Source organism: Bufo bufo, chromosome 3, assembly GCF_905171765.1.
Source record: "Bufo bufo chromosome 3, aBufBuf1.1, whole genome shotgun sequence".
Classification (NCBI taxonomy): domain Eukaryota; kingdom Metazoa; phylum Chordata; class Amphibia; order Anura; family Bufonidae; genus Bufo; species Bufo bufo.
This window is the reverse complement of record NC_053391.1, coordinates 16,712,870-16,736,753: the sequence shown is the minus strand read 5'-3', so window position 1 is coordinate 16,736,753 and position 23,884 is coordinate 16,712,870. Positions and strand designations below refer to the sequence as shown.

General features: G+C 47.0%; 1 protein-coding gene across 2 annotated transcripts in view; it reads right to left on the bottom strand.

The window, feature by feature from the left end:
* Positions 1–342: 342 nt before the first annotated feature.
* The window catches only part of LOC120994388 (beta-1,4-galactosyltransferase 3-like), a 462,074-nt gene continuing 438,532 nt past the window's right edge, over positions 343–23,884 (bottom strand). For both annotated transcript variants that reach the window (XM_040422909.1, XM_040422908.1), the window contains exons 5-7: positions 2,767–2,889; positions 1,985–2,089; positions 343–1,125 (exon numbers count right to left, since the gene is read on the bottom strand). In XM_040422909.1, coding sequence (XP_040278843.1) covers positions 957–1,125; positions 1,985–2,089; positions 2,767–2,889 — 397 coding nt within the window. In that variant the 3' untranslated portion in view covers positions 343–956. The remainder of the gene's footprint in view (positions 1,126–1,984; positions 2,090–2,766; positions 2,890–23,884) is intronic.

Below are 23,884 nucleotides of genomic sequence, written 5' to 3'. Positions count from 1 at the left end.
CCATTACTTTTGGTCCCTTAACAAGTGGGAGGCACATATGCAAACTGTTGTAATTCCTGCACCGTTCACCTGATTTGGATGTAAATGTCCTCAAATTAAAGCTGACAGTCTGCAGGTAAAGCACATCTTGTTCGTTTCATTTCAAATCCATTGTGGTGGTGTATAGAGCCAAAAATGTTGAAATTGTGTCCATGTCCCAATATTTATGGACCTGACTGTATGTGTCTCCATGGTAACAGACAACAGACCAACCCCTTGTAGTCTGATCCTACGGTCACACTCCTTCCATCTATTCTCAACTTTATGCCAACAAACATTCAGCAGGTTACCAAGAGGCTAAGAAAGTGTGACTGCAGAATCCGACTACACTGTGCTCTGTTGTCTGTTACCATGGAGATGCACTGGTTTGCAAAAGTGCTGTATAAAGAAAATGATAGGAGATTTTTAATCAAGAGCTATCGCAAAGTTATTTCCTTTCTCAATATCAATGCATTGGCGCGATAAGAAATGGTTGTGAAGGTGGACCTGGCCTTTAAGAGGACGACACAAAGAACAGGGAGGATACCAAAAAGTGCTCTTATTTCCTAATAGAGCAAAAAAGCAGCAGTTTGTATATCAAGATGTGCAGTTAACAAATCAACTGACACAAAGTCCGTAAACCCATTAATTTCGCTGGGACCATGCGTCTGTGCTCCCCTATTCCGTACATACTGATGATCAAGTGATTGGTCTGTGTTCCTGGTCAGAATGTGACTGCCACTTCAGGCGGGTGACCGGTCAGGGCCAAGTCGTTTCATTCCAGCATCTCACGGTCCACACAGTGACCTCTACTGGTCACAATGGAAACTACAGGTCTTATGGTTTTACAGAATGCATAGGGACTGGAGAAGAGACTGCAGGTCCGCAGCCATATCACTGGATGCTTCTCTATAGTTCAGTACGCCCCTGACCAAGGGCTAAAAAAACCACCACTTGTTTGCTTTGGTCGGCATGACCGGAGTTTCACCGATGTCCACCGTGAGGTTGGTGTAGAGCTCAGTCTTCTCTCTGGAAAGCAGGCGGAAATCTATGGAGTTTATCCCGTCTTCTCTCCAGGTTTTTCTCGTTTTACTTAACAGATCATACCTGGTAAGATAAACGAAGGAGGAAAACGTCAGATCGGAAAGCTGGCCTTCAGCAGCTATGTGGTTAACGGTCCCCAGAACTCCCACAATGCACTGGTTTCTGATGACGAAAGACTGCTAAATGCAGCTCTGGATGTGACTGGAGTAAAACATGTGAATGAAACAAACATTTACTTTACTTAACACTTTATGCCGCTTTACAGTTCCACAAAGTGTTCACCGATTGGATGAAATATGAGGAGAAGCCCTGCGGCAAGTGTGTAATTTCCCTGCAGCTCCACCACAGGAGAGGAAAAGTATTACACAGTGGCCATTTACATCAGTGGACGTGCCAGGTCCTCCAGAGAGAGATAAAGATGCTCCTTGCAGTCTCTCTCTACTCTGGAATGGTGAGAACCCATTAGTTATCTGGGATTTCCATATTGATGGCCAATTCTCCAGTCATCAATGTCTGATAGGTGGGGGATGACTCCAGGCAGGACCACTGAGAAGATGTTTGAAGAGGCTGTGGCGCTCCGGCGAGTGCTGTGGCCTCCTCAAAGATTATACAGGGCTGTACACTGTATGGTGGCTGTGCTTGGTATTGCAGCCCAAGCCTATCCAACTGAATGGGATTGAGCCATGCCTAGGCCATGGGACTGGTAAATGTGACGTCACTGGCCTAGGAAGAAGCCGCATGGTGCGCCGAGGCCTCTTCAAACAGCTGAATGGCAGAGGTGAAGAGAGTCTGACTCTCACCAATCTGATACTGATAACCTATCAAAATCCCAGAACACCCCTTTAAATTCAATCTAAATATCACATTTTTACTGTGCAAGGATCATTACCGGCGGCTGACACTTTCACTAGGTCCCGTTTACCTGTAAGAGTTCTCCTCATTGCCGGAGTCACGGTCGTGTGGGATCATTTTATATCGGCCAAGGCTTAAAGGCATTTGAGTGAATTTCATCCCCGAAAGGCGAATCCTTGTAAAAGAAGAAAACACATAAAAACCTATTAAAGGACACGTCCAATAGTTGGCCCTTCTGGAAGATGATTTAAAGGAACTCTCCACAAAGAGCGCTCGATCTATAGAAGCCATTGTATGCCGGGCAAAAGGGGCTCAACCTCACTCATTTCCAGACCTGGATGTAGCCTTCTGGCCAATCAGAAGTGTTCTGAGGGTTACATGTGACTGGAGCGGGGCCCACATAATGGATGTAGGTCAGGTCTCTCCAACTTGTCCTCCAGGACACTTGCAGATGCATTAGATATAGTGGAGTCCAAAATGTTACGTGTAACGTGCAGATTTCGGGTCTAACCCTCTGCTGGGTTCTCATAAAGGCAATTTCCCTCCATCTCCAACGAATGGGTGAGCTGGAGGTCCGGGGCCCGCATCCTTCAGCAGTCAAGCTGTTGTGAAACTACTATTCCCAGAGTACTGAAAAGAGAAGACGCAGTATGCATGCTGGGAGTTGTAGTTTCACAACAGCTGGAGTGCCGGCCTTCTGCTTCTCCTCCTCATTGCTGTTTTACACTAGATGGGTTCTCGTGTGACCGAGGAGGTTTCTGAACACTGACAGAGCGGCTTCTAGTAGGGGAAAGGGAGGAAGACAGCGCTCGTCCCAATCACAGCTTTGTGACCCTCACCGCGGTAGGTTACCTCATGGCGATATCATCGTCCTCTCCTCCCCAGCCCCAGTATGTGTTGGGGAATCCATTGATCCTCATGAACTGATCTGGTGTAAGTGCAGTCACTCCTCCAAAACATGTCCAATATGGCAGGCTGTAGGGGAAGTAAAAAAGAATTACAACCACTGGCGTATTCATCGAGAATGGCTGCCGGCTCCTCATGATCCCTAAAAACGCACAGGTGGTGAACAGGATTTTTGCATTCTGTATCAGTGAAATGCAATCCCCTGAAATCCTTAGTGTGTTATCTAACGCCCGATGGTCTCAGTCATGGCTTCAGCCAGAGTCTCTTTGCTATTCCTCTCCCAGCTCTCCCTGGCAGTCAATAACAGAGATTACGAGCATTATACTGTATGTCTAGGGCAAGGGTCAGTGACCTCTGACACTAGCCGTTGTCAAACTACAACTCCCAGCTGTTCCCGGTACTCCCATATACAGTATGTGAACGGAGCATAATGGGAACTGTAGTTACACAACTATTGGAGTGGCAGTGACTGATGATCCCTGGTCTAAAGTATAGGGTCATATGGATTATTGTAGTGTATGGCAGAAGCATTGCAACATACTGTGTGCGTGTGGATATATTAGTGTAACATCAGTGGTGTAGCTAGAAATGACTGGGCCCCACAGCAAATTTTTGAATGGGGCCCCACTCCCCCAGTCATTTTTTTGCAACCCCTTCCTTTCATGCCGCCCCCATTCCTGTGGCTAGTAAAGATCGCTATCGATCAGACCAGGCCCGGCAGCTGTTCCATCAGTTTTCTACACTGTCACTGTATATAATTTCATTGTGTAATACTGTTGAGGGGGCCCTGACCAAATCCTTTAGTCCTCCTCCTCCTGGATGGGCCCCCTTCTGGGTCAGGGCCCCAAAGCAGCCGCTTCCCCTATAGCTACTCTGTGTAACATACATGTACATATTAATAGTGAGCAGCAGTGACACCGTGTGGCGAGTGACCAGTACTGCGTATGTGCACAAACAAAGTTTGAATCATTGCTGGACCTCAGGCATAAGGGCAAACGTCTGCACAGAGTTGTAAATATTTTTACTATATTAGCATACAGATTTATCTGAAGAGGAAAATATTTAACATTATGTTGGTATCTCTCTGCAGAAATATATCTATACATCACATAGATAGTACGAAATGTATTGTAGCCACCAACTTGCATTGTGACATTATAAGATATTCTAACTAAAACTGTAATTAAACTGGAATACAGATGCATGCATACATACACAGTCTTCGGATAAGTTCTGAAACTAAATGCTACCTCATACATAACTACTATAATACTGCTCCTATGTACAAGAATATAACTACTATAATACTGCTCCTATGTACAAGAATATAACTACTATAATACTGCCTCCTATGTACAAGAATATAACTACTATAATACTGCTCCTATGTACAAGAATATATCTAATATAATACTGCCTCCTATGTACAAGAATATAACTACTATAATACTGCTCCTATGTACAAGAATATAACTACTATAATACTGCTCCTATGTACAAGAATATAACTACTATAATACTGCCTCCTATGTACAAGAATATAACTACTATAATACTGCTCCTATGTACAAGAATATAACTACTATAATACTGCTCCTATGTACAAGAATATAACTACTAAAATACTGCTTCATATGTACAGGAATATAACTACTATAATACTGCCTCCTATGTACAATAATATAACTACTATAATACTGCTCCTATGTACAATATAACTACTATAATACTGCTCCTATGTACAAGAATATAACTACTATAATACTGCTCCTATGTGCAAGAATATAACTACTATAATACTGCCTCCTATGTACAAGAATATAACTACTATAATACTGCTCATATGTACAGGAATATAACTACTATAATACTGCCTCCTATGTACAAGAATATAACTACTATAATACTGCTCCTATGTACAAGAATATAACTACTATAATACTGCTCCTATGTACAAGAATATAACTACTATAATACTGCTCCTATGTACAAGAATATAACTACTATAATACTGCCTCCTATGTACAGGAATATAACTACTATAATACTGCCTCCTATGTACAAGAATATAACTACTATAATACTGCTCCTATGTACAAGAATATAACTACTATAATACTGCTCCTATGTACAAGAATATAACTACTATAATACTGCTCCTATGTACAAGAATATAACTACTATAATACTGCCTCCTATCCACAAGAATATAACTACTATAATACTGCTCCTATGTACAAGAATATAACTACTATAATACTGCTCCTATGTACAAGAATATAACTACTATAATACTGCCTCCTATGTACAAGAATATAACTACTATAATACTGCTCCTATGTACAAGAATATATCTAATATAATACTGCCTCCTATGTACAAGAATATAACTATTATAATACTGCTCCTATGTACAAGAATATAACTAGTATAATACTGCTCCTATGTACAAGAATATAACTACTATAATACTGCCTCCTATGTACAAGAATATAACTACTATAATACTGCTCCTATGTACAAGAATATAACTACTATAATACTGCCTCCTATGTACAAGAATATAACTACTATAATACTGCTCCTATGTACAAGAATATAACTACTATAATACTGCTTCATATGTACAGGAATATAACTACTATAATACTGCCTCCTATGTACAATAATATAACTACTATAATACTGCTCCTATGTACAAGAATATAACTACTATAATACTGCTCCTATGTACAAGAATATAACTACTATAATACTGCTCCTATGTGCAAGAATATAACTACTATAATACTGCTCCTATGTACAAGGATATAACTACTATAATACTGCTCCTATGTACAAGAATATAACTACTATAATACTGTCTCCTATGTACAAGAATACAACTACTATAATACTGCTCATATGTACAGGAATATAACTACTATAATACTGCCTCCTATGTACAAGAATATAACTACTATAATACTGCTCCTATGTACAAGAATATAACTACTATAATACTGCTCCTATGTACAAGAATATAACTACTATAATACTGCTCCTATGTACAAGAATATAACTACTATAATACTGCCTCCTATGTACAGGAATATAACTACTATAATACTGCCTCCTATGTACAAGAATATAACTACTATAATACTGCTCCTATGTACAAGAATATAACTACTATAATACTGCTCCTATGTACAAGAATATAACTACTATAATACTGCTCCTATGTACAAGAATATAACTACTATAATACTGCCTCCTATCCACAAGAATATAACTACTATAATACTGCTCCTATGTACAGGAATATAACTACTATAATACTGCTCCTATGTACAAGAATATAACTACTATAATACTGCTCCTATGTACAAGAATATAACTACTATAATACTGCCTCCTATGTATAAGAATATACCTACTATAATACTGCCTCCTATGTACAAGAATATAACTACTATAATACTGCCTCCTATGTACAAGAATATAACTACTATAATACTGCCTCCTATGTACAAGAATATAACTACTATAATACTGCCTCATATGTACAAGAATATAACTACTATAATACTGCCTCCTATGTACAAGAATATAACTACTATAATACTGCCTCCTATGTACAGGTGTAACCGTCACATACACACACACGCACAGGGGGGAGAATAGTGACCACTGCGCTCCACCCTCACCCCTGGCCCTGCCTACTTGCCTCACGAGTCCTGATGACAGGGGACAACTGGACGGCAGTCCCTAACTTAGGATACGTGCGGGAAGGACAGACAAGACAAATAACGGATAGTGAACGGACCGGGTCAAAACCAAGAGGACAACGCAGTACAGAGGGATAAGCAAAGAATGGTCAGGAGAAGCCGGGGTCATAAATACCAGGAGGGATGCGCAGTACAGGAGGAGCAGGCAAAGGATCGTCAGGGAACAGGATCAGGTAAGTACACAGGTATCCAACAAACACCAGGAACCTAAATTAACAGGCAACTTATGGCCAGCAGGCTGCCTGTATTTATAGTGGGGAGTGAGGGTCATGTGACGTGGCCAGCGTCACATGACCGACAGACCGACCAGCAGAGGTCGCAATAACGCCTGTACAAGCGTCATAGACGCCTGTTCAGGCCATTTTACTCCCTGGAAAAAGTCTAAGGCGTACTGATACGCCTTAGACTTTTCCCTGCTTTTCATCAGCGTAGGGCGCGCTGTGAACAGCACAGGCAGCGCAGCGATGCTGCCTGTGCCTGCAATAACCAATAACAAGGCTTCTTACAGCAAGGAGCTCTGCTATTGGTTGGTTCAGGCGGGCACCAGAGCGATACAGCGCCCTGCAGCAGGGGAAGCTGGAAGGAGGAGGGGCTGGCTCCTGGGGGCGGCGGAAGCAAGCAGTGCCGGGCGCGCTGCGCAAGGACCCCTAGAAGCATGGTGGCGGATGAGCGAGCTGAAGACTACAGCCAGGGAGCGATGACGAGTATGACAGTGCGGTCATAAAGCCACTTTTACTCTTCTTCCCCTACAACCTGAACCAGTAAGTTTTGTGACAAGACGCAGAGCGCGGGATTTCAATTAATAACCCCCTGGAAGCCAAATTCCATTAGTTCTGGATTTACCTGGGGGTTCAGGGGAGTTGACACTGCGCTATGCCTGGACCCGATAATCGTAGTCACACCTAGCAGTGGAGATGTGGGCAGTTTTTGAGGCAGGGAGACAGGAGGAGAGGCTCTGGCAGATCTGTGGTTGCGCAGGATGACAGGACTACAACCCCCACAGAGCAGATTCTCTTCCTCATTCTCCATGATGCTGCAGCTCTCTAAATAATGGGCAAATATAGTTGAAGAGTCTCCAGCCTGGAGCAGTCACTGCACCAAGGCATCAATCACTTCCCAAGTCCAGGGCTTCTCTGCTCGGCCAGAGGGTCCATGCACAGACGCTACGCAAACGTATCCATCATCCCACTGAGTCAATGGTAAAAATTCACGCTGCCCCAACTGGTTACACCAAATCTCCCATCACACAGAAGGGTCCTGAGCACACGGACAAGGGTCTTCTTGATGGGGCAGTCCCTCTAGTTCTTACTATTAAGGCTCCATTCACACGTCCGCAACGTGTTTTGCGGATACACGGAGCCGCGGATCCACAAAACACGGAAAGCGGTCTACATTTTGCGGGCCGCACATTGCCGGCACTAATAGAATATGCCTGTTCTTGTCCGCAATTGCGGACAAGAATAGGACATGTTCTATTTTTTTGCGGAACGGAAGTGCGGATCCGCAATTCCGTGTCCGGACAGCACATCGTGCTGCCCCATAGGAATGAATGGGTCCGCAATTCCGTTCCGCAAAATGCAGAACGAAATTGCGGACGTGTGAATGGAGCCTAAAGCTGCAGGCCGGCACTGTCCTAGCAGCAGATCCTGCCCTGTGCATTACTCACATACACCAGTCACCGAGCAAAGAAACACACCAAGTGCAGCACACGCCATGGCCACCGCATTATCACATGTAGCCAGGATCCAGCTCACATTCATGTCTGCAGCTCTGAAGGAATGATGGTGGTTGCAGTTCCCCTTCATGAATACCCACCTCTTAAGCCCCGTTCACATCACTGCTATTTATTTCTGTTGTTCTGCTCATCTAACGGAGCAGAACAACGAAAATAACGAAATTGCTGGATCGGGTACATAAGGGTGAGTTTTTGTCATATGTTCAATGTACACAAAAAACGTATACATTAACGGACGCCTCAGACAGATGCCGTACTGGGGCATTCGTCACTATGGAGTTCCATTGCAAAAAAAATAAAAAATATGCTTAGTGTACCACGTTTTTTCCATACTGCAAAGTCCAGCAAAAAAAACGTATAGGCTGAAGTATATATATATATATATATTTATTTTTTTACACAGTGGAACTCTATGGTGACGGATGCCACAGTATGGCATCTGTTAACATATAATCTGCAACAGAGGCTCCAAACACAGATGTGGGCAAGTGCAGGCCTACGTATTATGTATTTGAATTAATACAACTTTCATACTCCTCCTCGGGTAAAAATACTCCTCAAAAATGGTCAGAGGAGTGTTTTTACTCTTCCGGAAAAAATGTAGTGCGACCTCTGCCGACCAGTCGAGCACAGAGTGATCAGCTCGGCGCTCAAGGCAGACCTAGGAGCGGGGAGCCTCCCAGCTAGCAAAGCCGCCCTGGGAACGAGGTCAAACACAGATCCTCACTCCCGAAGCTAAGCAGCAGGTGTGCGGCTGATGGGAGACAGAGTGCACCTTCGGCACCCTGTTACAACAGGGATATAACTACTATAATACGGCCTCCTATGTACAAGAATATAACTACTATAATACTGCCTCCTATGTACAAGAATATAACTACTATAATACTGCCTCCTATGTACAAGAATATAACTACTATAATACTGCTCCTATGTACAAGAATATAACTACTATAATACTGCCTCCTATGTACAGGAATATAACTACTATAATACTGCTCCTATGTACAAGAATATAACTACTATAATACTGCCTCCTATGTACAAGAATATAACTACTATAATACTGCCTCCTATGTACAAGAATATAACTACTATAATACTGCTCCTATGTACAAGAATATAGCTACTATAATACTGCCTCCTATGTACAGGAATATAACTACTATAATACTGCTCCTATGTACAAGAATATAACTACTATAATACTGCTCCTATGTACAAGAATATAACTACTATAATACTGCTCTTGTGTACAGGAATATAACTACCATAATACTGCTCCTATGTACAGTGTGACACAGTGAGAGGTTTTGTCTGGGAAGGCAGGTATTTTCCTCCCAGCATGTGCTGCTGGGCTGATTTACAGCCAGGTGAGGTCAAATACTGGACCGGATTGTAAGTGCCGTACCGGGTTTTGACAGCACCTGGCTATCCTTAAATAGGCAGCTGAGCTCAGAAGCGAGGTCTCTGTGTTGGGATCTGGGAGCCTTGTGTCTGAATGAAGGCTTGCTACCTTTTTGGTGTGAAAACAGGTTGGTGCTGCTATCAGCAAGGACTCCTTGAGGCAGAATTGCCGCATGGTGTTAATTAACACCAACACCGCAAGGTGACTTTTTGGTTGATTATGACTGCTTGTTTTGTCACTTGCCTAAAATGTGAATAAAACACTGAACTGTTTGATCCAAAGAACTTGTTGTTGCCTCTATACTGCGTCCGCTAATCCTGTCTACCAGAGCGAGTCCCCACAATTGGTGGAGGACGCGGGCAAGAGCAGTAAGGATGGCGTGAACGGCGATTTTTTTTGGGGGGGGTTTCTGCATTTTTTAGGCATGGTTGTATGTCGTAAATTAAACCAGCTGTATTACAACCAGTGCTCCACGACAAAATGGAGGCTGTTGTGAATGCCCTCATGAAGGCTAATCTGCAGCAGCGAGAGACAAACCTACAGCAACGCAAGGCTAATAAGCAGCACCGGGAGACTAACCAGTTGCTGCTACAAGTGATGGCTTTGCACACAGCAGCAGAAACCCTGAGCGCCCACGATGTCCAGAAAGCAGTCCATGCCACGATTCCTAAGATGACCCCTGCAGACGACATTAAAACCTACCTGGCGATGTACGAGAAAGTGACCATCAGGGAAAAGCTACCCCGTGACCAGTGGGCTGAGGTCATCGCTCTGTTCCCAGCATCCGATTCCCAGCTGGTGTATTTCGACTTGCCGGACGATCAAGCGGCCGACTACCAGAAAGTCAAGGGTGAGATTCTGGCAAGACTGGGGGTGAATGTGTTGGTCCGGGCCCAGCGGGTGCATCAGTGGGGGTTCAACCCGGCTGAGCCTGCAAGACCCCAGTATTATAACTTACTACACCTTACTTCGAAAATGGCTACAGCCTGACGTGCGGAGTCCCACTGCTATGCTGGATCGTATGTTAGCCGATATGTTCTGGAGGGCTTTGCCATACCCTCTCCAGCACTGGATCAGTCAGGTGTCTCCTGGCAATGCCCTTGAGATGGTGGACCTGGTGGAATGCTATGAAACTACCAGGAATCTAAAGGAGGGTTCTGTCATGAGGGGGGTCAGCAAACTCCAGAAATCTCTACCCCAGGCCCGGAGATTTGAGCCAATAAAACCCGCCCGGGATGTACCCATGGCGGACCTGGCTCCGATAGTCTGCTGGCGGTGTCCGGAGCCTGGCCATGTAAGGGCTCACTGTCCCCATCGGGTTGAGCCCATGGATACCAACTAAGGCTACCGTCAGTCGCTATATGCCAGGAGGCTGTGTGCAACAGGTACCCCAGAGACTCTAGATCATTTGTGCCAGGTGGAATTGGGAGACACTTCGGCGGAGGCTCTGCTGGACTCAGGGAGTCTGGTGACCCTAGTAAGGGCTACCCTGGTGCGGTCTCCTGAGTATACTGGCCAGAAAGTCAGGGTGAGGTGCATCCACGGAGACTTAAAAGACTACCCCACCGCGCTGGTATCTCTAACCACTGGCACTGTGGCCTGCTATGAGAGTGACTGATACCCATGAGACAGGGGTAACCCTAGCAGAGTGGCCCGGCTGAGGGGTAAACCAGAAACCTGGGAACCGGAGGGCCAGAGGTACGGGTGACCGCCACTTCGGTGAAGGAGGGGGAGACAACCCCGCCAAGTGTGATGTGGGAGACCTGGAGGACTTGCCGCCGGGTCCTGAATTGGCAGACCTCAATGTCTCCGGGGATAATCTTGGTACCGCTCAACGTCGGGACCCAACCCTATCCTGCGCCTGGGAAAATGTGTTAATAGTAGATGGTGAACCACAACAACCTGGGGCAGAGTCAGTGTTTCCCTGTTTTGTGGTTCATAAGGATATGTTGTATTGGGTAAACCAACCACAGGGTAAGCCTATTGAACAGTTGGTGGTCCCCAAGGCTTTTCGCAAGCTTGAGTTAGATCTAGCCCACCAACACGTTCTCGGGGGTCACCTGGGGCTGCAGAAAACTCAGGATCGTATTCTACAGCAGTTTTACTGGCCCAGCATATTCAAAGAAATGGAAGAGTTTTGTAAGTCTTGCCTGACCTGCCAGATAACTAGCCCCGAGCCACATTTCCGTAGTCCCCTAGTACCTCTCCCGATTATCGAAGTACCGTTTGACCGAATAGCTATGGACCTCATAGGCCCAGTACTGAAGTCCGCCAGAGGGCATCAACACATCTTAGTCATTCTAGAGTACGCCACTCGGTACCCGGAGGCGGTGCCACTGCAACATACCTCGGCCAAACTCATAGCTAAGGAATTAATGGAGATATTTTCCAGAGTAGGACTACCTAAAGAGGTTCTGACCGACCAAGGGACCCCTTTTATGTAAAAAAATGAAAAAGGTGGTCCCTAAGGGGAGAAGGTGCGGAAGCACCCCCCCTGGGGTGTACTGCTCTGTAATGAGAAATATGTGAAAAAAAGGGGCAGTAACGTGTTAAAACCTAGAGTTTATTAGGACAATTAAGATCCCAGAATTGGGAAGAGGAAGCCCCTACCAGACAAACTATACAAACATCGACAAGGGACCTACGTTAATAGGTCACCTGCAGGTCAAGTCCACTACTACGCTTTGAGGTGGGGCGGAAGTGGAGCTGATCAACAAACAGACACTGTGTTGAGACTACGGCGGTGTGCCATAGGTCTATTAACATGCCAATAGGCGAGAAAAAAAGGGTAGATCTTACCGGTGGTAAACGTCAGGACCCTGTAGTCCAATGCACAGGGGGGGGGGGGGAGAGGAAATTCTTGTACTTGAATGCGTCCTCCAATGGGTTGTACCTTGGTGCCAGAGGGCCACAGGGAGAGTCTGTCCCTGTTTATGCCCTACTTGGCCTGTTATACCCTAAGGTAACCCCATAACACGGGGTCCTATCCCCGCAAGGGGTGGCCCCGTCCGGAACCTGACCCTAATTAATGAACCCTAGATGGCCCTGTGAGGACAGGGGAATTGGCCCTATTGGGGGCTTGAGCTACCAGGGTGTGAGGAACTAGTAATAGTAGATATATTCAAAGTCCCTACGCGTTTCGTTTGGGAATATATCATGCTTTAAAGGGAAAGGGTACCTCTACTTCTAAAGGACCCTCTAACTCATCAGGGGACAGGGGTCACGAGTAGAGGAGGTGTCCCCATTCCTAAGACAGCTGGGTGGTTATCTCAGATGGAGGGAGGGGGGAAAAAAGGGTAAAGGTTGCGCAGACTTAGATTGACCTGTGTAGTCCAAATCAACCCAGATACCTGCAGGTGGAGAACAACAAAGGGAATCCATTCAAATAGAGGACCTGGCTGCAACTCTTACTGATGGCATATATAAAGTGGGTTTACTTACTGTATGTCTCATGGAGCGCGTATGGCCTTTACCATGGGAAGCGGCAGGGTAGTCTGGCGTGCCGCCTATCTGCCGGCATCTGACAGCGCGACTGTGCGCGCTGTTTAGTTTAAATGGACGGAGAGGGCTGGCAGTGCGCCTGCGTGAGGGGCATGGCCGCCGCCCACGTGATCGCGTGTATGTCACCTGACGCGGCGGGCCACATCCCTCCTTGCGCATGCGCACTTGCCGTGTGGGCAGCCCATTTGCCGTGCGGCTTCAACGGCATCAGAGGTAGCGGGAATGGGAGGAGTCGTGGTTAAATCAAAACGACTCCTACTACTACACTCCTGCTAATGATGGGGAAGATAATAAACATCCCCACCAGCGTGGGACCTCGGAGGGGGCATTTAATAGAAGGCAACCCCCTTAGACCTAGATAGGGTATTGTAACTTTTATGACAGATGATAGTGGTGGTCGCTCAGACGGTGTGGTCATTACCTAGAGTGACATCTGCTGGTGACAGATAAGAGCGGAAACAGAAAATAGCCACCGAATGAAAGTGCAAGGGTTAACACTTGCTAGTGCCAAGTTAGGCAAAGAGACAGGAGTCCGCCAATCAGATGGAAGTGCCCAAAAAAACACTTCCTAGTCACACATTACAAAGGGACAGAGAGTCAACCGCAGATGGAAGGAGTGAAACGTCCGGGGGAAGGGGGGACCTGGGAGGAACCAGACTGACCTATGGTCCCACCGATTCAGGCACCCCATCCAATGTAGCAGATAAGTAATGATATATGACGGGAATCCAAACTGGGTCACAAGAAGCAGCCAAATTGTAGCTGGTCATTCAAGCCATGGGGGCTGGTGGTTTTCAACTTGAATATCCACCAGCACTCCCTCTGGAGGATCCTTTTGTCCCAGTCCCCTCCAAGTAGTGGCTTCCTAATATCTTCTAAGCCTATAAATGTGACCCCTGGACGTGTCTCGCTACCGGGGTATCTCTGTTATTGCGAATGTCGCCCATATGCTCGCCTATCCGTACCCGCAGTTCTCTACGGGTCTTACCCACATACCTGATACCACATTCGCAGGTAAGGAGGTCAACCACTCCTGCTGTGCGACAGTTGATAAAATCCCGTATCTGGTGGGTAGAACCCGTGGAGTCAAGTGTCAGTGATTTACTCTGGGTAACATACTTGCAGGAGCTACAGCGGCCGCACTTGAAACATCCGTGTATTGGTTTGTCAAGCCACGTCCTCCTTTTGGGGGGATTATAGTGGCTATGCACAAACTGATCTCTGAGGTTGGTCCCTCTCCTAAAGGTCACTGATGGATGAGGACTGACCACGTCTGCCAGATCCGGATCCATCAGGAGAGTATCCCAATTGCGTGCTAGGATCTCTTTAATTTGCCTGGCCGCTGAATCAAATGTGCCGATGATTCGTAACTTCTTTTGTGGCTCAGTTTTGGGGCCCCCCATGGGATGCAGGAGTGTGGTGTGTGTCTCCTGTCGTGCTCTCTGATAAGCTTTTCTCAGTGTATTGTCAGGATAACCTCGTGTACGAAAGCGCTTTCTTAACTCGTTTGCCTGACGTTTAAACTCCCGTGGTTCCGAGCAGTTGCGCCCGAGTCTTAAATATTGGCCGACGGGAATCCCACGCTTCAATGGGACAGGATGACAGCTGTCCCATCGAAGTAGTGAGTTCGTCGATGTCTCCTTGCGAAAAATGGTGGTCTGCAAACCCCCCTTGGTGTCTCTGGATATACAGATGTCCAGGAAGGGCAGATTATTACGCACAATCACAGACGTGAACCTGAGATTAATGGTGTTAAGATTAAGTTCCTCCGCCAACCTCTTGAAATCGTCCTCTGGCCTGCTCCACAGTATGAATATATCATCTATGTAGCGGGCCCAGAGGACGATGTACTCGGTGTACTAATTAGGTGCATCGCCGAATACCATGGTCTCCTCCCACCAGCCCAGGAGCAGGTTCGCGTAAGATGGTGCGCAAGAACTGCCCATCGCGGTGCCCCTGAGCTGGTGGTATGTCCGACCGTCGAAGAGGAAACAGTTGCTGGTTAATACAAAATTCAAGAGTTGAAGAACCAGCTATTATGCAGTCCTCTGGCTCTCAGGAAATATGCTGTGGCTGAGAGGCCCTTATCATGAGGGATGGAGGAATATAAGGCCTCAACGTCAATCGATGCTAGAAACCAGTTGGGTTCTATATTAAGGTTCTCTAACTTGGAGAGTAGATCTCCTGTATCTCTCACGTAAGACGGAAGAGATTGTACAAATGGGCCTAGTATGCGGTCCACATAAATCCCGCTGTTCTGTGGCAAACTGCCTACCCCCGATACAATTGGCCGGCCCTTGAGGGGCAGTGTGCCCTTATGGACCTTGGGTAGGCAATAGAAGGTTGCTATGATTGGATGTGCTGGAAAGAGGAACTCAAACTCATCGCTGCTGATGAGCCCATCCATCTTGGCTTTCGTCAAGATCTCTCTTAGTTCCTGCTGGAATCTTGGTGTGGGGTCAGATGATAGTGTCTCATAGCTTTGTCTATCGCCAAGTAATGTGAGACACATATCACGATAAGCGGATGTATCCAAGATGACCACATTACCCCCCTTATCGGAGGGCTTGATCATCATGTTGGTATCTGTGGATAGCTCCTTTATCGCCTGTCTCTCCTTCCTACTGCAGTTAGGCCTTGTTGAGGTGGGAAATATCCCAGCTATTTCAGTGATGGTCTGTTTAAGGAAGACATCGATACATGAGATATCTCCTACTGGTGGCATTTTACTGCTTCTGTTCTTAAGGTCTGTAAAGGGACCTCTGCAGTCTGGCGTGCTATGACGCCGTTGAAGCCGCTCGGCGAATGGGCTGCCCACACGGCAAGTGCGCATGCACAAGGAGGGATGTGGCCCGCCGCGTCAGGTGACATACACGCGATCACGTGGGCGGCGGCCACGTCCCTCACGCAGGCGCACTGCCAGCCCTCTCCGTCCATTTAAACTAAACAGCGCGCGCAGTCGCGCTGTCAGACGCCGGCAGATAGGCGGCACGCCAGACTACCCTGCCGCTTCCCATGGTAAAGGCCATACGCGCTCCATGAGACATACAGTAAGTAAACCCACTTTATATATGCCATCAGTAAGAGTTGCAGCCAGGTCCTGTATTTGAATGGATTCCCTTTGTTGTTCTCCACCTGCAGGTATCTGGGTTGATTTGGACTACACAGGTCAATCTAAGTCTGCCCTTTTTTCCCCCCTCCCTCCATCTGAGATAACCACCCAGCTGTCTTAGGAGTGGGGACACCTCCTCTACTCGTGACCCCTGTCCTCTGATGAGTTAGGGGGTCCTTTAGAAGTAGAGGTACCCTTTCCCTTTAAAGCATGATATATTCCCAAACGAAACACGTAGGGACTTTGAATATATCTACTATTACTAGTTCCTCACACCCTGGTAGCTCAAGCCCCCAATAGGGCCAATTCCCCTGTCCTCACAGGGCCATCTATGGTTCATTAATTAGGGTCAGGTTCCAGACGGGGCCACCCCTTGTGGGGATAGGACCCCGTGTTAGGAGGTTACCTTAGGGTATAACAGCCCAAGTAGGGCATTAACAGGGACAGACTCTCCCTGTGGCCCTCTGGCACCAAGGTACAACCCATTGGAGGACGCATTCAAGTACAACAATTTCCCTCCCCCCCCCTGTGCATTGGACTACAGGGTCCTGACGTTTACCACCGGTAAGATCTACCCTTTTTTTCTCGCCTATTGGCATGTTAATAGACCTATGGCACACCGCCGTATTCTCAACACAGTGTCTGTTTGTTGGTCAGCTCCACTTCCGCCCCACCTCAAAGCGTAGTAGTGGACTTCACCTGCAGGTGACCTATTAACGTAGGTCCCTTGTCGATGTTTTTATAGTTTGTCTGGTAGGGGCTTCCTCTTCCCAATTCTGGGATCTTAATTGTCCTAATAAACTCTAGGTTTTAACACGTTACTGCCCCTTTTTTTTTACCCCTTTTATGTCCAAGGTGATAAGGGAACTCTGTAAGTTGCTGCACATAAAACAGTTATGGACGTCTGCTTACCATCCGCAAACGGACGGTCTGGTAGAAAGGTTTAACCAAACATTAAAAAATATGTTGAAAAGGGTGGTGGCTAAAGATGGGAAGGACTGGGACCTCCTTCTGCCCTGTCTCATGTTCGCAGTGCGAGAGGTACCCCAGGCCTCTACTGGGTTCTCGCCCTTCGAACTGTTATATGGCAGATACATTCGCAGTCTCTTGGACGTGGCCAAAGAGGCGTGGGAACAACAACCCACTCCACATAAAAGTGTCATTGAGTACGTTACCCAGATGCAAGATCGGATAGACAGTGTTGCCTCTTGTTAGGGAGCATATGGAGGCAGCTCAGCGAGCCCAGAGTCGGGTCTATAATCGGCAGGCTTGGGTCTGGATCTTTAACCTGGGTGATCGGGTTTTGGTTCTGGTGCCGACCGTGGACAGTAAGTTCCTGGCTAGGTGGCAGGGGCCCTACGAGGTACTCGAGAAAATTGGAGATGTAAACTACAAGGTACACCAGCCAGGGCAGCGAAAGTCGGAGCAGGTTTACCATGTGAATTTACTCAAACCGTGGAAAGATAGGGAAACCTGTATAGAAGACAGCCCGCGGACGGATTTTCTAGGAGAAGAGGTACCAACCCCTCTGTCTGATGCAAGAGAGGCGGCTGCCACAGCAAAAATTGCTGACAGCCTCTCCTCTAAACAGATTCAGGAGGCCAGGGAGTTCATTATTCGGAACACGGATATGTTCTTGGACCTCCCTGGACGCACTTCCATAATCCAGCATGACATTGTCACTGAGCCTCAGGCAAAAGTCAGATAAAAACCATACCGGGTACCCTAGACTCGGCGACAAGCCATATCGGAGGAGGTGCAGCTAATGTTGCAGCTAGACGTCATGGAGGAGTCAAAAAGTAAGTGGGCCAGTCCTATAGTATTGATACCCAAGCCGGAAGGGACGTTACGGTTTTGTAACGACTTTCGAAAACTGAACGAGGTTTCCAAATTCGATGCGTATCCCATGCCCCGGGTGGATGAGCTCATCGAGAGGTTAGGACAAGCCCGGTATTTTTTTGTTTTGGACCTCACGAAAGGGTACTGGCAGTTGCCCTTAATGGAGGCTGCCAAAGAGAAAAACTGCCTTCATCATGCCTGAGGGGCTGTATCAATATAAGGTCTTACCCTTTGGTCTGCATGGCGTCCCCACCAATTTTCAGCGACTAATGGACATCGTGCTTCGTCCACTTGTCGGTACGCTTTGGCTTACCTGGACGATATTGTCATCCACAGTACCGACTGGGAAAGTCACCTACCCAAAGTGCAGGCTGTAGTGTACTCCCTTCGGAAAGCTGGCCTAACCCAAAAAAATGTGCGATAGGGTTAGACGAGACTAAGTACCTGGGGTATTTCATTGGGCGCGGAGTCATCAAACCTCAAGTGAACAAAATAGAGGCGATACAGACTTGGCCCTGACCTGTCACCACTAGGCAAATAAAGTCATTCCTGGGGATGGTGGGCTATTACATGAGGTTTGTTCCCCACTTTGTTACTCTAGCCGCGCCCTTGACAGGACTCTTGAAGGGACACAAGTCAATGATCGTTTGCTGGGATAATCGGGCGGAAGAGGCTTTCTCCGCTTTGAAGTCGGCCCTGTGCGGGTCCCCGGTTTTGGTGACGCCCGACTTCAAAAGGGAGTTTATAGTACAGACCAATGCCTACTATAATACTGCTCCTATGTACAAGAATATAACTACTATAATACTGCCTCCTATGTACAAGAATATAACTACTATAATACTGTCTCCTATGTGCAAGAATATAACTACTATAATACTGCTCCTGTATACCAGAATATAACTAATACTGCTCCTATGTACAAGAATGCCGGCGATTTAACCCCTATAATCAGCTCTAGAATTTGCACAAATGGGCAAAGTGGGAAAGGATAGACACAAGGAACAAGAGGACCCCTCTCCTGTCCGGTCCAGACAGCCTGAGATGGACCAGTACCTTAAAAAGCAGCCGAAGCTCAGAGCGGCTGAAACACCTAAAATGGCGCTGGCCCCAGCTCAGCTATCTGACATGGAGGAGGATTCGGATGCTGGCAGCATTTCAGATACCTCGACCTGCAAGTCCCGCAAACAGGGGAGAACCTTCACCAAAGCGGCGCTTCTTGAAGTGCTCAATTCGGCACTGGCTCCTATAAAGAAGGACCTCTCCGATATAAAAGAAGATCTCCGCAATATCGGGAATCGGGTGTCGGAGCTAGAAAAATCGCATGATGCGGCCATTAGAAGAGAAGAAAAATCGTATATTGCGATTTGTTCCCATTCCGATTTACTGAATGATGCGCTCCTCCGAATAGAGGATCAGGAAAATCGTAGCCGCAGAAAGAACCTGAGAATCCGTGGCCTCCCGGAATCTATTGCGAATGAAGCACCTAATAAAGTGGCGCATGAAATTTTCGCAGGTCTCCTGGGACCCGAAAGATCGGAAAAGATCATTATTGAGCGCATCCACCGCGCATTAAGGCCCAAGCCTAAAGCCACAGACCCACCTCGTGACGTGATCTGCGGCCTCCTCAGCTTTGTGGACACGGCTGCACTTATGAAGGCCGGCAGAGAAGCGGAGCAGATACAGCATAAAGGTACGCCTGTTCTGTTTTTTCAGGATCTGGCCCCGTCCACACTAGCTAAAAGGCGCATCCTTCGCCCACTCCTGGATGCTCTTAAAGCGACAGCCACACCATTCAGATGGCTTTACCCATTTGGCATAGCGATTCTGAAGAATGGTCGCCAGGTCACCATTCGCTCACCAGCGGATCTGCAAGCAAGTTGGTCCCAGTTGGGGCTGTCCTCTATAGAGATCCCTTCATGGATGCCAGCAGATCTAGATCACCCACCTCTACCGCCTCCCCAGGCGGCCGACTGGCGCCCCGTTCCCACAAGAAAAGGGCCCAGAACCAGGGCTGAAAAATCCGCTCATGCTCCAACCTGAGTTCAAGAACGTCATTAAGTTTTGGACGCTTTGTTCCTGCTTCATTCTGAATATCCGGGACTTTGTGCCTTATGACGGGAAGGCCTGAAGCCTTTCTGTACCCAACGGGTATTACGTTTGATTCTAGGCTGCTCCCATTTGTGAATTATGAAGCAAATGTTTAAGGTTTTGTTTGAGTCTCCATTCCTCTTTTTCAGGCTCTTAAGTTCCTTTATGACCCTTACCAAGGTATTAACCTTTCCCACTCCCTGCTCTTATCTCAATCTGCAGGGGTTAACCTGGCTTTACCTACGGGTTACCTTTTCCCCTTTTGATGGTCAGTCATTGGCCCTCTCTAGCTCTGCGGGACCCCCCACCTGACAGACCCCGGCTGGTAGCCATGATGAGAAAGGGTCGCCTTACAGTCAGGTGCTCAGTGGAGCTTCTGTTGCAAGAATTGTTTGCACTATTGTTGTGTTCCCTAACCGTTTGTCTCCCCTCCTTCCCTCCTGTGTCTTTCCTCCTCCTCTTCTGCCAAAAGATGTTGTATATTGTTTATCTAGATGCTGATTATTTTCTCTCACTTACAGAATGTCGTCCGTCGTGATATCCTCCCTTAACGCCCGGGGAATGAACGAGCCATGCAAGCGGTCCCAAGTCCTTGCTCTTCTACAAAGAGATAAAGTGTCTATAGCATTCTTTCAGGAAACCCACTTCCGAGAGGGTAAGATCCCCAAAATGCCCCCCAAAAGGTTTTCCCAATAGTTCCACAGCACGTATAGTTCGGCTAGCAGGGGTGTCAGCATAGCGATCCACAAACAGCTCCCCTTTAAGCATTATGCCGTCTCCTCGGACCCTGAGGGTCATTACCTGTTTGTTAAGGGCACTATCGCTGACACTCCTGTTACCCTGGCAACTGTATATGCTCCCAACAGAGGGCAGGTTGCTTGGCTCGTTCAGACCCTTGGCTTGTTATCCACCTTTAAGGAAGGTATGGTGATTCTAGGCGGCGACTTCAATGTCACCCTGGAGCCTTCCATAGATTCCTCAAATGGGAAGTCCGCCATTACATGTGAAGCTTCGTCACCTCAAACTCGCCTTACATAGGCTAGGTGTTATAGATATTTGGCGCACCACAAACCCCTCTAGTAAGGATTACACCTTCTATTCAGCCGCTAAATCCTCCTACCATAGACTTGACTATCTATTCCTATCTAAAACCCATGCTAATAGGGCTATCCGATCCCACATAGGGAACATCACCCTGTCTGACCATGCCCCGGTATTCCTGAGTGTTTCTCTGCTGGACCTCCCAAAGAGGGAATGGAATTGGCGTATTAACGACACCATTATCTCTGACCCCTCCCATGTCGCTAAATTGTCCTCTATCATAACAGAATTTTTCACACTTAACCCCCTAGGCCCGGACGCACCCTCCCCCTCCATCACTTGGGAGACCCACAAGGCAGTACTGAGAGGTGAGCTTATAGCTCTAGGGGCTCATATTAAAAAGCAGCGGAACCAAGCAGTAGTGGCCCTCCTCTCCCAGATACAGGCGCTAGAAATAACGCACAAAAACTCGCAGGCCCTTAGATGTGACTCGGACCTCTCGGAGGCTCGCACAAAGCTCAAGAATTTGCTGAATGTCACGTCAGCCAAACTACTTTTACGTGCCAAATTTCGGTCATATGCCCACGGAGATAGGGGGAATAGGTTAATGTCAGCCTTAGTTAAAAAACAGAAAGCCGATTCCTTTATCGCAGCTGTCAAGGATGCCAAAGGCACATTACATAAAAGCACCCCAGACATAGCAGATTCCTTCTGTGCCTTCTACAGGGACCTATATAACTTAGAGCCACCAAACCAACTCTCGCCAGCCCAAATAGGGGAAGCAACTGAGAAATTCCTCTTCTCCCTCCAGCTGCCTACTATCACTCCATCACAGTCGGCCCAGCTCTTGTCCCCCATCACGGATTCTGAAATCAGCAAGGTCCTCTCCTCCATACCTTCCGGGAAAAGCCCAGGCCCTGACGGCTTTACCATCTCCTACTACAAAACCTTTAAGCACATCCTGATCCCACATTTTAACATCCTTTGTAATTACTTACTCCAAGGGGGCTCCCTCCCCCCACAATCGCTTTCGGCCCATATCACGGTAATTCACAAAGAAAATAAAGACCCCCTAAACTGCGGGAGCTACCGCCCTATTTCGCTTCTAAACACTGACGTGAAATGGTGGGCTAAGATTCTGGCTCATCGGATCCAGTCAGTTCTCCCTGACATTATCAATAAGGAGCAGGTGGGATTCGTTACTGGCAGAGAGGGGAGTGAAAACACGGTTCGCGTCATACAATTAATCACGCATGCTCGGCGGAATTCTATACCGCTAGCCCTTCTCAGTACAGATGCAGAAAAGGCCTTTGACAGGATCAACTGGCATTTTATGTCTCGGGCACTGTCAAAATTTGGCCTTCCGGACCAGTTCATCCAGTCCATTTTCTCACTATATTCGCTCCCCTCTGCCAGGATTCGGATCAATGGCACACTCTCTCCAACCTTCCCCATTACCAATGGGACGAGACAAGGCTGCCCACTATCACCGGCCCTCTTTGTTATTGTTATGGAGACACTGCTGGCCAAAATTAGGCAAGATCCGGATATCCAAGGGATTACCTTGGGATCTCATACTCACTTGACAGCTGCCTTCGCAGACGACCTCTTGGTCATCACGTCCAATCCCACGACCTCATTTCCCAGGCTCCAAGCCCTTTTTGAGGAATATGGTTTGGTCTCAAATTTTAAGATTAATTATGGTAAGTCACAAGCCCTAAATATTTCCTGCTCAGCCGCTTCCATAGAAATGATCAAACGCTCCACGGCGTTTTCGTGGGCCCCCAAGTCAATCCCTTTTTTGGGCACCCATATATCAGCGAAACCAGAGGACCTTTACGAGCTTAATCAAGCCCCTTTACTTAGATCCATTAGAGCACACCTTCACTCCCTAAAACTTCCGTTCATTTCGTGGATTGGAAGGAAGAATTATATTAAAGCTTTCATTGTCCCTAGACTACTTTACTTCATTCAAACACTACCTATTTGGCTACCCCATTCCTTCTTTGTAGAGGTCCGCAGAATCTTCTCAGCATTTGTATGATCAGGTAAGTCCCCCAGAATAGCATACACCACCCTCACTCGGGAGAAAAGATTGGGAGGTTTCGGCCTGCCAGACATATACCTTTACTATAAAGCGGCAATGATAAGCAGAGCTCTAAGCCTCCTCTCCTGGCGCCCTCTCAATCTTGCCTCCCAATTGGAGTGTGATATGCTCACCTATAAAGATAAACTGGTCTTATGGGGTTTGCGGAAAAGTACTGCTAATAACATTTATGCCTCGCCTCTGTGGAAAGGCTTACTGTTAGAGTGGTCCAAACTATATCAGGCCTCAGTCCTTAAGTTCCCTAGTCTGAATCTCCCCCTGCACTTGCTTCAGGCCCATATCCACCCCACCACCACTGCACCATCAGGAATTTGGGCCCTACTACCTAGCCTCAAGCTTCAGGATATTATAGCTGAGTCTGGTGCTTTAAATTGGAGCGAAGTTTTCGCTCTTCCAAGGGTCCAAAAGGCTTCCTTTTTGGCAGTTATGGCCTTTAGAAAGGACCTAACGCTTATTGAAA